Source organism: Takifugu rubripes, chromosome 7 (genome assembly GCF_901000725.2).
Source record: "Takifugu rubripes chromosome 7, fTakRub1.2, whole genome shotgun sequence".
NCBI classification, from domain to species: Eukaryota; Metazoa; Chordata; class Actinopteri; order Tetraodontiformes; family Tetraodontidae; genus Takifugu; species Takifugu rubripes.
In genome coordinates this window covers 12,486,405-12,501,911 of record NC_042291.1, presented here as the reverse complement: position 1 = coordinate 12,501,911, position 15,507 = coordinate 12,486,405, and the positions used below count along the sequence as shown (strand labels likewise).

The window sequence follows — 15,507 nt, the reverse complement described above, 5'->3', positions numbered from 1 at the left end:
AGTGAAATGGAGGCAAGTCGGGCCTTAACCTATAAGCTTTTAAAAACACACGTATTAGGCAATACTAATGAGACTCTCATTGAGCAAGCTCCGCTTCGTATTCAAACACACCCGCTCAAAGTTGTCTGACTTTAATGTGCTGTTGCCACTTCCCTTCACTCCCTTATTCATGGTAAACACCACAGACCTGAACAATAGTGTAGATGGTTCTTTAACAATAATGAGATGCATACATTTACATTATCACCTCATTAAAAAATAATAATAAAGTCGGGGAAAATATTAATTATGAAAGGCACCACTTCCAATCATGGGGAGCCACAGGGGTCTCCACTAGGCTCAATTAGGAAGAATAGGCTGCAAATCCCTAGACTAAATTAATTGACACTCCAGGGCATTAGGCCCAGAGCCCTAATACTGGATCTATGTAAAGAATTCCTTTGTTTTTATTCTCATTGCCTTTTAGAAAAGGCAAGAGACAGAGGCAATTTTGTCGTGATCTCTTCATTGTTTTATGAAGTGTACACCGATTATTTACTCACACTCGATACTGGATTAACCCTGCCATGTGTCTTTATGGAGCTGGGATGTCACAGGCTGTGTACAGTCTCTGTTTTACCCACTACCTCAGCTGTGCTACCCACACTAAAACCAGGCTTCTATAAACAGCACAAGACATTAATGTTTTAAAAGCACCGTAAATTATAGTGAAAGCCGTTCCATCCAAACGCCAAGGTGGTGGGGTGGGTGAGGTAAACCGGGGAAGAGGGAAAAGCAGGAGATGGAGGGAAGAGACGAGGGCGTGAAGGGGCCGTGGAACTGTGACAGGGATCCAGCCAGCAGTTGTCTCGGAGTGAAAATAGAGGGGGAGCGACATGAAAATGACAAGAGCAGCTCGGTCAACATTATGTCATCACTGGTGGCTGATGTGGGTGCAGACAATTCCATACAGCCGCCGCTGACTCCCGCCCCTTTTGTCTGTTTTGTAAAATGGCTTTTTATTTCCAGTTCTACTGACAGCCAAAGAGTGTGTGTGTGTGTGTGTGTGTGTGTGTGTGTGTGTGTGTGTGTGTGTGTGTGTGTGTATGCGGACACAGACAGTATAAGAAGTGTATTTATGGCCCGTTATACAGCAGCAGTGACACGTTCACGTGCACTTGACAGCCTCTTCCATTCTGGTGTGCATCCCCGTGCATCGGGTACCCAAATCCTGCCACTGTTTCAGCACCACGTTGAACGTTGTGCTCTTCGATGGACAAAAGACAAGCTTGCACCGACGTCCTCAGAGACAAACTGATTATAGCCTTTCATCAATCCCTTCTCAGGCCCGCTCCTTCGCAATTTGAAGCTGACAGGAGCCTACTTTTTTCATTTTTTCACCTTTCCTCGCTTTTTCCGGTCTTTGGAACAAGCAGTAACTCTCTTCCTCTCACCCCCCCCCCCCCCCCCCCTCCTCCCCTGTTGTTCCCTCCAGACGTCTTTCTTGAGTGCTGTGTTGACAAGCCGACACAAACCCCTGTGATTTTCACACCAGGGATGCAGAGAGTGAGAGAAAAGGACAGGGGACACAAAAAAAGAGGCAAGGAGGGAACGCACGGGGGGACGAGGCTGGCAGGAGATGACAAGCGACACCGAGCTGGGAAAAGCAGAGTGATTGCACACAGAGGCAGAGAAAGCAAATCAACAATTAGTAACACCTAATATAACTCTCAGAGGAGGACTGGCTGGCATTGATTTCAGGGATCATGGCTCACTGACTGGAGACGCCGAGTGATAAACTGAGGAATGAGTGGATGAGGGATTTCAGAGGGCTGCAGAGGGGAGAGGGAATGCCCAGGGTGAGGGACATCGGCAGAGCACAGGGAGGGAGGGGGGTGTGGTCCGGGTGGATGAACGATTCCAGGCTCTAAAAATGGCCGAGCCAAGAGTTTCACAATGGAATAAAGGCTGAAAGAGGAGGATTAAACTCCAGCAAAACAGCTCTTAAAAGGCTGTTAGACTGCAATTTGGGCACAAAAGCATAGAAAGGGCAACAGGGGATAGCGAGAGTGTGTGCCTGTGTATGTGGGGGGGGGGGGGGGGGGGGGGCAGCTGGAATGCAGTGTGGGAGAGAAAGAGGAATGAACAGGTCATGATGTATGAAGGTGCAAGAAAGGCATCTGTGGCAGTTAAAGTCAGGTTGGCTTTGCGGTGACCCAGGTGGGAGAGAACACACCGAGGCGCTAGCACATGTACAACATGTGTCGGGTGCCACACAGCCACAAGCGGGTGGGTGGTATCTGCTGTTAGCCCAATTCAGGCCTTCAGAACTTCTGTAGGAATCATGGTAATGAGCTTAGTAGCCAGATCAAACAAGAGATGGACGCAGGGTCTCCTCTGGGAGAAGCTGTTTAGTTCAGCTACCTCAGCACTACTGTCTACTTTACGCACAACCCCCCCCCCCCACACACACACACACACACAGAGGAACACAAAAGAGCCTGACTCAAAACAAAGGGATAATAATTCCACGCAGAGAGAAATGGAGCTCGCATTTTCCAGCCTGATTTAGAAACCTTATCTAGACAAGGCACAATGGATGGCATTTAGGGAGGGGGGTTGTTTATTCCAGGCCTGACACTTTTTGCCAATTGCCTTGTTTTGTGCTGCAGCTTCATATGAGTGTGTGTGTGTGTGTGTGTGTGTGTGTGTGTGTGTGTGTGTGTGTGTGTGTGTGTGTGTGTGTGTGTGTTTTCCCATTTTCTTGTGGCATCTTCACCCTCAATGAAGAAAACTCCTAGTTGGGTTACAGAATTTTGCCCTCAGTGCTGAGGCAAAAGTGCCCATTGATAGCTGGGTTTTTTATTTTTTATTTTTTGAGGCCCCCCCCCCCATTTTAAATTATTAGTGAACAGAGAAAATTGTCCAAACCGAGTCAAGAGCACTCATATTTATAGACCCCATAGGACTGCATGTTGCGCTGGATGGGAATGAGGGCAGGGGAGGAAAATCTGGACCAAAATAGGAACCCTCTTCACTGGGATTGAGCGAGCATATGCAGTTGAGTGTCATTGTGAACGCGCAGGGAAATGGGGAGTGGAGTGCACCAGTGGAGCCGCAACACACTGTCTAATGTTAGTTTTATTTGAAGGACCTGACTCTTCCATCGGTGGGTTAAAATGATTTACGGCCTGGAAAGCTTTAGATTACCAAAATGGCATAAGAGATTATGACCGCACTGCCGGCGTATGCTAGGAAAGTACAACTGTGCGTTAGATTTCTGCTTCATCTAAAAGGTCATCTGCTGTGCCATTATCGTTGTCAGTCTTAAGCATCATGGCCGGCGCATGCACACGCGCAGCGGCACCCGCGCGCACCAGCGTCTGATTCAGTCTAATTCTATCAGGGCAGATGTCTAACAGTGGACGAATCATCGTTGACATCTGTCCATCTCGTCCTGATGTGAGCGCATCAGGGAGGATGAAGGAGGGAGGGAGGAGGGAGGGAGGCAGTGACGGGGTGGACGCAAAGTTCTTAGGTTGTGTCTGTGTCACAGAGGTCTGTTTTTTAATTTCTTTTTTTTGGGGGGTGGGGGGGTTAAGCAGCCAAAGTGACCGCTAAATGCAAGTCGCTTTCCCTATTAACGCCACCGCACCCTCCAGGATCATTCACACATTAGATGCTCACACATTGACACATTCACAGATATAAACGTACCTGACGGGCGCATGTGCACACAGACACAAACACAAACACACCAACTTGGTTCTTTGCAGCAATGTGAGATGATATTCCATTCTGAGAAATCCGGATTTAAATGCATCAGGCCAAATGTGTTTTGACCTTGTTAGTGAGGATTGCAAAAGCGCGCGCACACACACACACACACAAATATATTCACATACACAATGTAAGTAGAAAAGAGAGGAAGTACTTTTAGGTCAACAAGGCTACAGTAAATCTAACTCAGTTCAGTGGCCTTGTAATGACCTTGAACACATCTCAATTAACCTGTAATGCACACACTCACGGTGAATAAACCTACATCCACCGCACGAAGGTTGCGTGAAGGGAATTCAGACCCTTTATAAAGCGTGATTCAATCGCAGCCAAAAGACAAGCTCATCATTTGGAGTCACGCCGCTCGCCTGTTTCAGCACATCCATGTGTAACCGTGACATCACGGCACACCAAGAACACACTCCGTACACCCACGGCTCACTTTTTCTGACTGCGTCTCCTGCCGCTTCTTTGTCTGGTTATGTTCCTCCTCCTCTCCTCGTCAGAAACATATTCATGTAATTAAGCTGCTAATACACCGTCAAAGAATTGTCTAATTCAGCAAGGAGGAATTAAAGGAATCTGGCATGAGTCATTAGCCAGTCGATATGTTCTGTGGAGCTTTTTTTTTCAAAAAGGGATCTGGAGAGCAATGAATCACTCATAGGGTGTGAAGCCATTCGCCACAGCTGTACTCTGTGCTCTATATCTGTATGCCTGCGCTCGCACTCGATGTTAATTGCCATATGTGAGCATGAAAAATCATGTGTGGGTGAAGTAAAAGCGAAACAATCCGGTGCAAGTAATCCATCCGAACAATCAACCAATGCACCGAATTACAGGCCTTTGTGAGCGTTTAGATGTTCTAGGCGAGGTGTTTAAAAATGGTCACGGCGCTGGAGGAGAAGCAAGTCCTCAACTTGCTCAGCGAGGGAAGACAAATGAAACCGCTCAATAGCTCATAACGGCAGAATGTGAGGGACGTGTTGGCAGACTGTAAAATCTGCTTTTCTGAAGGCCTGATGGGAAACGCCAGCCCTCGCTAAACGCCTAATAGCCTCGGCTAGAAGACGTTTCACTTCTCATTGACGCTTTGGAATTGGGCTCTTTTGATGCACCGTGCGTGACACACATACCTGTTAGCATCCTGGGCTTGATAGAAACAAAATGTATGGGAAGAATCCTCGCCGAGCCAACACATATTATTCTCTGATCTGTCAAACTTGTGTTTTAACACATGTTTCAGCTCAGGAGAAAGGTGTGAAGTGGGTTCGAAGCCATTATAGAGAACCACAATGGTCTAAGCCATGAGAAAAAGGCTCACGTTCCTGATGAACTCGCTGTTCCATGGCTTCAATGTGCTGTTGGGAGACACGGGCGGAAGGGTGCAAAGGGAGAGGGGTAGGGTTCAGGCCGCAGTGCACCCCCAGATGAAGTGAATAATTGAGTGAGCAGTAAACATTGCCAACAACCTCGGAAAGCCCCTCTTTCAAAACGAAAGAAAAAAACGGAGCAGGGAGTGGAGGGGGGGAGACGGGCGAAGAGAAAAGGGGTGAGAGAGAATCCCTGCTACCCTCTGGGGGGAAAGCTGCTATTGAAAAGCTATTAAACTTGCATTTAGCAGGATTGATTGGAAATGAAGAGGCCTATTAAAAGAGAGGGACAAGGGGACAATATCGCGTCTCTGGCCGCCGTATGTTGCCCTCCTTTCAGTGCCTTTCTTCGTTGTTGAGGGGGGGAGCAAGCCTGTCTGTTTAAGCACTCCCACCAAAGAGAAGCATTTGGGGGGGGCTTAGCATGGCTGAATAGGACCCTCTTTATCCTCCTCTGTCCCCCTTCCCTTCTATTCTCCACTGAGCAACAAAGAAATAGAAGAAGAATAAGGCGAGGGTTTTTTAAGCCCTCTTCCCAACTCACACAGACATTCAGATAACCAACCGCCTTACCCCCTCCCTCCCCCCCTCCCCACCCACCTCACCCTATGGATTAGTTACCTCTGGAGCACTGCCATCTTTCCCTGCCAGTGGGGTTTGTAATACTCAATCTTTAGCATGGTGGCTCAAACAGTTGGAAGAAAGGATCCCACCTTCACGCCGCGTTTCTGTGTGTGAAGGCGGGCCAGCCAATCCAGGCACGCTGCTCCTCGCACTTAAACACTTGGCAGAACGGCAGCAGGTGTCCCTGCTGACTCCCAGTGTGCTCAGAAGGATGGCTCCCCCGGGATCTTTAATGGAGTTCAGATTGTTTAACATCCATTTTTACAAAAAGTGCGCTGAAAGAGTGGCAGATTCTCCCACTCATAATAAGTTATTTCATGTTAGCAAGCACATAACCATATGGCCTTGGGAAAGAGTTAAATAAGTTATGAATCACAGCTGACGTTTTCTGGAAGAGGCTTCATTCACGGGGAAAAAGCCTATATTTACCTTTCTTTCCACTCTCGGCGTGTGCGAAAGCAGCAAATCGGTTGAGTTGAGATTGCTCTTATTTGACCTTTTTTCATTATCCTGCCTATCTTCCAATAGAGTCTTTTATGCCAGTTTACTGTGAATCAGTGAATTATGTGAAGCACTAGAGATGTTTTATTCACGCATGTGCCTTCATTTCTCTCTGCTGCAGCCACCACACACGCTGCCTACTTCTCCCAGCAGCCCCAGGACCAGGTGGTGATATCTGGTCAACCCGTCACCCTGCCCTGTGTCATCGTGGGATATCGTGGGATGGTGCAGTGGACCAAAGACGGCCTGGCGCTCGGTGGAGAGAGAGACCTCCCAGGTATTATTCTTTCCACTAACCCACATTTGTCTACCAGGTCCCTTGATAGACACATCCACTGCTGCTGCTGCACACACCAAACTTTAATTTGATGCTTAGCATTTTAAGGGTCTTGAGGGAAGGTAGATAATCAATTGTCTTTTGTCACATGCTGACATTTAAATGTGTGACAGAGTAGAAAGGAGGGGAAAGCTTTCCTTTTGACCCCGGCCACCTCCATCTTTATTGCATCTGTGTTTAAAGGACAAACTCCTCACACAGCACCCCTCCCACCCGCGCACACCCCACATGTTGCGTGTCAATTCCCTAGCGAAAGAACACAGCTAAAATCCTGGCTCGGGCCGGTGCTGCTCCTTTCATTTGCGTTCTGCAGGTTCTCGCCACACTTTTCCTCCCCTTTGTTCGAGCCGCAAGTCCTTTCATTTCATAGTCTTTTCACACTGGGTGTTTGCTGGTCGGTTTTGTCTCTGACTCTATTCTCTTTGCTGGCTTCACACAGGCTGGACCCGCTACTCCTTAATGGGTGACCCGGTATCAGGCGAGCACAGCTTGCTGATCGATTCAGCAGAGTTGGCGGATGACGCGGTGTATGAGTGTCAGGCAACGCAGGCAGGGCTGCGCTCCCACCGCGCCAAGCTCACAGTACTAGGTAAGATACACACAGCTCACGCATGATCCTCGCAGCCATCCCTTCGTGCCAAAGCCTGCAGGCTGGCAGCGATGGGGAACAATCAGGGGAGTGTCTTAATCCCAGCACGACATGAAACATATGCAAAATACTGTAGAAAATGGTGAAAAATCAAGTGATTTGGACTCCTTCAAACGAGATCTTCATGCTTCAATCACTGCTACACCCATTTCAAATCTACTTATATGGTTTACAACAGTTGCTAAAAAGCCAGTGTGCACTGCAGAAACATCCCAAACAATTGAGCTCAACCAGTGTGCTGCAAGTAGGGGTAACCAAGACTTTGGATGTTTTGGATAATGTGATTGCCGTAGTCATAAATGACTCGTGCGGCTGCTTGAAAGTCAGCATTTGCACCGTTTGCACATTTTACAGTGAGCTACAGCATTTGTCAACAGCGAAGGTGTTTGGTTTTTTTTCGTGGTGTGAGGGATCTACGTTCGGAGGTGCGGGAGGGCTGAGTCGGGAAGGAGGGTCTCCTGGGAATTGGCATGGGAAAAGCACTGCTGGCATCTGGTGGCACGCAAAGGAACCTCAGTCGTTAATTAGTCCCTCCGATTGTCCACACAAGCGCCCAAGAGCAGAAATAGGCAGCAAAGGAGAGAATTGTGCACCAACGCAATCTGTCGCCACTGTGAAGCGTGAGTTCAAGGAGGCAGGAGGTGAACATGAGCCCAGAGATGTGATCTGATCACCAGCAGTAAGGAGGGAAAAAGCTATTTCACTCAAAGAAAGGTTAAAAAAAAAAAATCACACCTGTGCTCAGCAGCCCACCGCTCTGAGCAGCACAGAGCAGTACACTCATCGCACGCCCACACACGGGCCCACGTATAGGTACCAAAGCAATAAACATAAACCACAACAAAAACATGCCCCCATACATTAAGTTCTTATTCCACAGCACTTGGTTGATGAGCCTTTGGTGTATTTCAGCCCGGTATTACTCCAAAGAATTAGGTGAAGTCATATCTTGGAGGGAGTGAGGGAAATATGCCTGTGCATGTGCGTGTAAAACATTCTGGCCAGATGGGACCGAAGCAATCCCGCACAGTCAAAGGAGTCAGCGGCAGGAGTGTAGTCAGGGGAATCGGCATGGAAATTAAAATCACCTAGCACTCGGATTCCATTAGTGTCCGTGCCGCGGCAGCGGAAGGACCTCTGACAATTCAGATACACAAAGTGAAATTGGTTCGGTGGAGGGAGCAAGAAAGGCCAACACAAACCCATGTTTACGCCTTCTCTTATTGGTTGGGGAGGGAGGAGACGCCTTCATCAGGGATGGCATGCTTGGCGTGCCAGTGGTATGTGAGAAACCATGCAAATAAATGAACAAATAAGCAATTCAGTTGAAACATCGCTCTGCAAGAGTAAGAGCAAATGGTGTAATAATGTTACTCCCAAGAAGGGAAATAAATAACTAAGCCACAACCAGTGCTGCCGTGCTCTTTTCTATCCTGAAACTGCACCTTGTTTAACAGACACACGGCCTTGAGGAGATATTGTTTGCTTCTTTTGCTGTTTCAATATATTGACGCTGAGCTAAGAGCAGCAGAAAACTCAATATCGGGGTGACTTCTTTGTGGCTTTGTGCTAGCCTTGAGCTGTAATGACTTTCTTTCCCTTTGCTGTTTTTTGAGTTATATGCTTGTTCTGCTTTGCAGTTCCGCCTTCAGACCCCGTGGTGGAGGGTGGCCCTGTTGTCCGTCTCAAGGCCCACACACCGCACAACCTCACCTGCAAAGCCTCTGGAGCTAAACCCGCCGCTGAGATCACCTGGTACAGAGATGGAGAGGTCATGGAAACTGCAATTTATTCCAAGGTGCGGTGAAAAGCAGATCTACAGCCAGCCTTATCATTCAATCACCCACAGCGGAATGATATTACAAAACCCAACAGTGGGGTGAAAATAAATTTAAAGCCTTTCCGGATAGAAAGATCCCTCTTCGGGGTAGAATGCTTCTTTGTGGGTTTTTTTTTCTTGTCATCAGTCTTCTATGGTTTCACTGCTTTTTTCCCCCTTTTCATCACCCTTCTTTCACACAATTTGTCTGTTCACCCTCTGCAGTCCCCCTCCCATTTTCAGTCAAGCCTTGCGCGCACACACACACACACACCAACACACACACACACACTACGTCCCCTCACCCCCACCACCCTCTAACCCACTCCACTCCCCTTTGCTTGCTAATGCAGCGACACTACAGCATAACTGGAGCATGCCAAAGCTCAGACAGGCATGAGTGTTTCATACAGTAGAGTTTTTGCAGAGGAGAAATCATCCACAACAATGCAGCAGCACAATGGAGATGCGCCGGAGCGTGAGCCAGCCGCGGCTGGGAAAGTGTCACATTTTTCATGCTCTCTGACCACGCTAAACGACGCTAAACGCCACATTTAAAGACGTGAGGGTCTGCCGCAAGAGGGGAGGGAAAAGAGGATGGGGTGGAAGACGGTGGGAGAGGAAGATAGAAATAGGAAAGGAATATGGACTTATATCCTTGGATGGAGATTTTCTTAAAAAGAAAAGCAGAAAATTAAGGGGCCTGGAAAGGGAGAAGGAGGGAGAGAGAACACTTTGCCTAAGTAGCGATAGCAAGTGATGTGATTTGATCTAGCATAAAAATGCTTTTCTGAGAGATGGAGGAAGTGAAAGCATCGATTCAACTGTCCAGGGAAAAGGCTGGGCTTGCCCTTCCTTTCCAAAGAAGCGTGACACTTCTTCCTCACTGTCACCTCCCCCCCAAAAAGCATTCAGTCACCGCAGGCATCAGAGGTTTTTCTTTGTGTGTGGGCGTATTAGGAAGAAAGCAAAGGAGCACTGAGCCGTATCCTTCGAATCTACACCTTTCCTCACTTAGGCGTATTGATTTCTCCGAGCAGTAAATAGATTTAAAAGATGATGACAAACAAGGAGCGCTGACGGGGGAACACTCTCAGAAATGTGGGAACAGCACAACATCCCCTGCTGCATCATAAACCATGTGATTTATCTGCTATAGCCGACATCATGATAGCAATTTTAATGCCTCACCCAAAAAGAAAGTAAGAGTAACTGCTTCATATCTGAGCACAGGCTCGGTTCTGCTGGATTGTTATGGAGACTAGCTAACGGTTAGTCCATTGTGCGACTCCACAGACGCCAATGGAGGATGGGAAGAGGGAGAATGCGGTCAGTCTGCTTCCAATCATCCCTGAGGACAGCGACACCGGACGCACTTACACCTGCAGGGTTCTTAACCCAGCCGCCCCCGCCGGACAACAGACATCAGTCACTATTAACGTCCAACGTGAGTGTCCCACATACCACTTTTCGGTAAATACTCGTATACCAGCACGCCGGAAGCTTTTTTTTTTAACAACGACCCAAATCCGTTCTTACAGATCCCCCAGCGGTAACGTTATCAGTGCAGCCTCAGACTGTGACCGAGGGAGCCAAGGTTCTCTTCATCTGCTCGGCTTCGGCCAATCCTGAAATCACTGGCTACAGGTACCCATGATTTCTTACATTCCTATTCCTCTAATGGGATCCAGTCACCAGTGCTGGCCACAAACACTAACTGTTTGATAAACCCTGACGGACAAGATGTGTTTAGTGGAGTCACTGGGATTAATGGCAGCTTGATTGGCAGCATTTAATTCTGATTGGCACAAGCGCTGATTCGGCTAACGGCCACTATGATACGCGTGATTAAATCCGTCCTGTGAATCCAGTCCAGCTGTGTAATGTGATTAATGCTGTGTCTCAGGTGGTCAAAAGGAGGAGTCCCCATCTCTGAAGCAAATGGGGACAGCCTGGAGGTGACGGTGGACTACTCTTACTTCACGGACCCCATCTCCTGCGAGGTGTCCAACTCTGTGGGCAGCACCAACGTCAGCACCCTGGTCGATGTCCAGTGTGAGTGTGGCTTCATAACATGATTTAATCAGGCCATGGCCGTAAATCACTGACTGTGTCGCCTCACCTCAGTCGGCCCCAGACTTCTGTCGGAGCCCAAGCCCATGACGGTGGACACGGGCATGGATGCAGCCTTCACGTGTGCCTGGACCGGAAATCCTCCCCTGACCCTGGCTTGGACGAAGCAGGGATCTATCGTGGTGAGGCAACAAGCGCTGCTCACCGCGGCGCGTGATTCACACTTGGTGTGATCTTCTGCTTGGCAACTGTTTTTTTTACGCTTGTCGATGAATCCCCGAGACAGAAGCCAGATCGCTGTTTGATCAGCAGTCACCTGTCATCGTTGTGTGAAATCTATACATCAAAATCCCAACTCCAGGGGCTCACTGATACGCTGCACAACAGCTGATTGGCTGACCTGGAAGTGTCAGTGTAGTTCAGTGCATCAGCTGGCACAAGCAAGGCTTTCCATTTTATAATGACAAGAGTGCTTAATTTTATCAGATGTCCATTTTGCTGATCTGATGAATTTGAATACACATGTTGCCCCCCCTCCCCACACACACACACAGGAACTTAAACACCCCCTGTTTTTCCACTCCCTCCAGCTAAAGCCTAAAGCAGGAAACTGTCTGTGTGCGACAACTTTCACTGCACGACATGTCGCCATCACGCGCCATCATTTAGCCGACCGCCAAAGCAGAAGGTGGCAGATTGATTGGAAATAGCAATATTACAGCGATGGCAACTCTAGAAGTTACCTCTGCACGACTGCACTTGGGTGTCCATTTCCGCAAAGTCAATTTTGCAGGTGGAACAGATGTGACATTTCCAGCTTCACTCGACATCGTCGCTGGTGAAACCCTTTCGGCACCCACCCCATCAGCGGAGATGTCCCACAGGAGCTCCTGGAATCTAATATCATTTCTGAAGTGATGCTTGACAGTTTAAAAAAAAATAAGAAAGAAAGAAAAATGGCTTGGGGGAGTGGCAAAAGTGATGCAGTCATTCCGAACTGTGAGCACTTTTAGCCCCTCTGGGGGGGGGGGGGTAGGCATTTTTCTAATCCGCCCACAGCCACTGTCCCCGATGCAGCCATGAGTAATGGATTAATTGGGTTACTCCATAAGTGTGTTGGAATATAAAAAAAAAAATGGCGAGAGAGCAAAGTGTGGGGGGGGGGTGAAAGGGTGGGGGGCGGGGGGCAGGGGTAAATGGATTAATCACAGCGTGATGGAATGACAGGATCAATGAGCTAAGGAGTGAGTGAGTAGCGGCTCTAAAGGCCAGGGCCCGCTCACACCGTCGTGCACTCGGCTCTGTCCCCGCAGTTTAATTACAACAATCTCCTCGGCGGCGCGGTCACTCAGCGGTGGCCAGAGAGCTTAATGCTGTGATTAAAGCTCTTCACAATGAAATTAAGCCCAAACCACCGGCATTTGTTACAATGGGCTGCCCACCTCCGCTGCCTCCACAGCGAGTGGGCTAGTCAGAGCCATCTCGCTTTCTCCCTCTCTCTCTCTCTCGGTCGCCCTCACACTTACATTTTCCTCTTTTGATTCCTCAATAGGTGCTCAGCAACAGCAACACCTTGCAGCTGAAGGCTGTTACCCAGGAGGATGCTGGAACATACACGTGTAAGGCCATAGTGCCCCGAATTGGAGTTGCAGAAAGAGATGTCACTCTAACTGTAAATGGTAAGTTTTTCTTAATGAATTGTCAAATTATTCTGATATATGGCTCCATGAGTCATTAAAATGTGCAGCCCCAATTTGATATTGCTCACCATTTTGATACATCCATCATCTTTAATTAAATTATCCACTCCCCTCTGACTTTTATACTTCATTTGTGCTTTCTACTTGATACCAGGCCCGCCTATCATCACAGCAGACGCCACGCAGCATGCTGTCAAGCACTCCAAGGGCAAACTGGAGTGTAGAGTGGGAAGCAGCCCTCCACCTGATAAGATTGTAAGTGAGCTTCCTGTTTGTATTGCATGTCCTTCCCTTGTGTTTTTGAGCTGGAAGCTCCATGTTCCTTCCAGCCACACCCAACCGAGCCCGATCGTTTGCGTGCTTTTATCAGTGACCTCGCCTTCACAGCTTTCGTACCTCGCGCGCTGACAAAAACGCCGACTCACGCACATATTCTGGGCTGGAATTGCACACGCGTTTGTCTGGGACGACGGCTGACTTGGGCGAGCTGCAGGAGACCGCTTTTCCTGCAGATTTCAACCAAGCCGCATTCAATTAGCAACCTGTGAGGCTGACCCCGTTGAACTGCTTAGCGTATAGTGGGCTGAGGAAGGATAATTAGGGTTTGAGGAGGAGTGAGAGACAGGTGCCCCACTGCCCCCGGGCTACAGACAGTAAAGAGCAGCCTTGTTTCACAGTGCAGCTACCTAACCCTCCTTAGGCCTCACCTGTAGGGCAGACGTGGGAGGCAGCTTAAATACGATCCTGTGAGCTGCACGCCTTAGAGGTCAACAACATGGAAGAGAAAAGCTGGTGTTTGGTCCACCCTGTCCAGGGATCTGAGAATCAACCCATGAGCAGGCTGTAGCTTCACCTACCGGCAAGGAATTCTTCAAAGAAAAGCAACTTACCCTTCGTTGTTTCTTCTCCCATTCCTCTCCGCAGGTGTGGACCTTCGGAGACATAGCCTTGTCATCTGGTTCCTCGGGACGCTACTCCGTGCAGACCGTCACCAGTGACCACGGAGTCGTGTCTTCACTGGTGCTGTCCGAGACCCTGGCACAGGATTTCCAGCTGCGCTACAACTGCACGGCTTGGAACCGTTTCGGCACGGGCACGGCCCTGGTCACGCTTAGGGAGCAAGGTACGTACTGACAGGGGGGACTCGTAATCCTCAACCCACTGTCACTGAAACTCATTTACTGGTGAGCAGCTATTTATGTTATAATTATAACTTACAGCTCATCTTTAACTCCAGCTTCGTGCGTCCCCTCTGGCTGCACACCGAGACACTCAGCTGAATAATGAAACATCACTATCAGGCTGGCACAAATCCTACCCTGAAAGCTGTAAAAAGCCAGATCGGTGCTTTCCCAGCTATGAAGGTGGCCAGATTAGGTGAAAGCGGCGCTGATGTCTTGTGCTTATCTTAATTATACTCCTCTAATCGATATGATTTAATCAGCAGATGGTTCCTTTAATGAATATATTTGCTCCATAACATAGCTATTGATTGTGGGGGACAAAAGTCAATTAGAGGAAGTCACACGTGTTTGTAGGCGGGCGTGTGGTCTTTGTCGGCGTCTCAGGGCCCGAGTATAGCATCTCGGCCCGCAGCCCCCCTGGAAGGCATCTTAAAGCGAGGCAGCCGCACTAATTTGTCCGTGCTTGTGAGAGCTTTTGTTGCAGAGGAGACCAAAAATCAGGTCCTTGCCAGCAACTTACATTAGCCCAGTAAAGCGGGCTCTCCGGAGAAATGACTGGTGGTATCTCCTGGAATCTCTAATTACATTACTGTCTGCTGCTTCACTGCATGTCAGACCTTGTTACCATGCTTGCAGAGATTAGACACAATAGTCAGGCTTGGGGGATGTCAGAACGCCCGTAAGTGCGTATGCTAGCTGCGAGGCAGCCAGGGATTACCGCAGATGGACGTACACAGGTGCTGATGTTTCTGGGATTAACTAAACAGAAGGATAGATCTTTACTTCTGCTCGGATCTTCAAATTCTGGCACCTGTGCTCAGCTAGCCCTCATTTCCTCTCTTCCCTCTAACTAATGTCGTGCCGCTCTCTGTTACAGAAGCACTCCCCATGTTGATAATTGTGGGCGGAGCGGTTGGCGGAGGCTGTGTCCTGCTCATCTGCGTCATCACTCTGGTCTCTCTCTGCTGCAGGCACACGGGAAAAGGTGAGCTTAACGGTCAGTATGGGCAAGAGGGTCAACAGCCGATTCTGTTACGCACATTCCCATTCAAGTCGTTTCCGTTCGTGAGTTCAGAAGCGCTTGATGTGCTCGAGCCTAATTCGCAATTTGTACCAGGCAGTTTGGAAATGAAGCCTCTCTTGTTTTCAAATCCCCTCAGGTAAAAGGTGCACTCGGCTCTCCAAAAGCGACATCAGGGTACAAATTGTGCACGGCGATCACAACGCGCCACGTGGCAACGATGACGAGGAGGATGTCAAAGAGCCGATGGTGAATGTCCCCACTGACTGTACCTGTGCGACAGCCATAGGCTGTGACGCGGTACAATCCTTGTTTGGTTCTCTTAGCAACCCCTCAGATATGCTTGGTGTTCCCTCAGGCTCCCAACAGCAGTGAGTCTCCAGGGACATCGCGCACAGAACACAGCGACCTCCTGGAAGAGGAGGAGGATGAGAGATCGGACATCAAGGTAAAGCTGAAACTAGTCA

The 15,507-nt window shown here is 48.8% G+C and overlaps 1 protein-coding gene across 2 annotated transcripts in view; it reads left to right on the top strand.

The window, feature by feature from the left end:
- Positions 1–15,507, top strand: part of kirrel3l (kirre like nephrin family adhesion molecule 3, like) — a 30,026-nt gene that overhangs the window by 12,316 nt on the left and 2,203 nt on the right. The window contains exons 2-14 of one of the 2 annotated variants that reach the window (XM_011605614.2): positions 6,379–6,534; positions 7,034–7,183; positions 8,884–9,041; positions 10,359–10,509; positions 10,604–10,709; positions 10,969–11,117; positions 11,190–11,317; positions 12,688–12,814; positions 12,990–13,090; positions 13,760–13,958; positions 14,897–15,004; positions 15,180–15,289; positions 15,399–15,488. In XM_011605614.2, the coding sequence (XP_011603916.1) occupies positions 6,379–6,534; positions 7,034–7,183; positions 8,884–9,041; positions 10,359–10,509; positions 10,604–10,709; positions 10,969–11,117; positions 11,190–11,317; positions 12,688–12,814; positions 12,990–13,090; positions 13,760–13,958; positions 14,897–15,004; positions 15,180–15,289; positions 15,399–15,488 (1,733 nt within the window). Of the gene's footprint in view, positions 1–6,378; positions 6,535–7,033; positions 7,184–8,883; positions 9,042–10,358; positions 10,510–10,603; positions 10,710–10,968; positions 11,118–11,189; positions 11,318–12,687; positions 12,815–12,989; positions 13,091–13,759; positions 13,959–14,896; positions 15,017–15,179; positions 15,290–15,398; positions 15,489–15,507 lie in introns of both variants that reach the window. The other variant, XM_029839269.1, reaches the window with a different exon arrangement.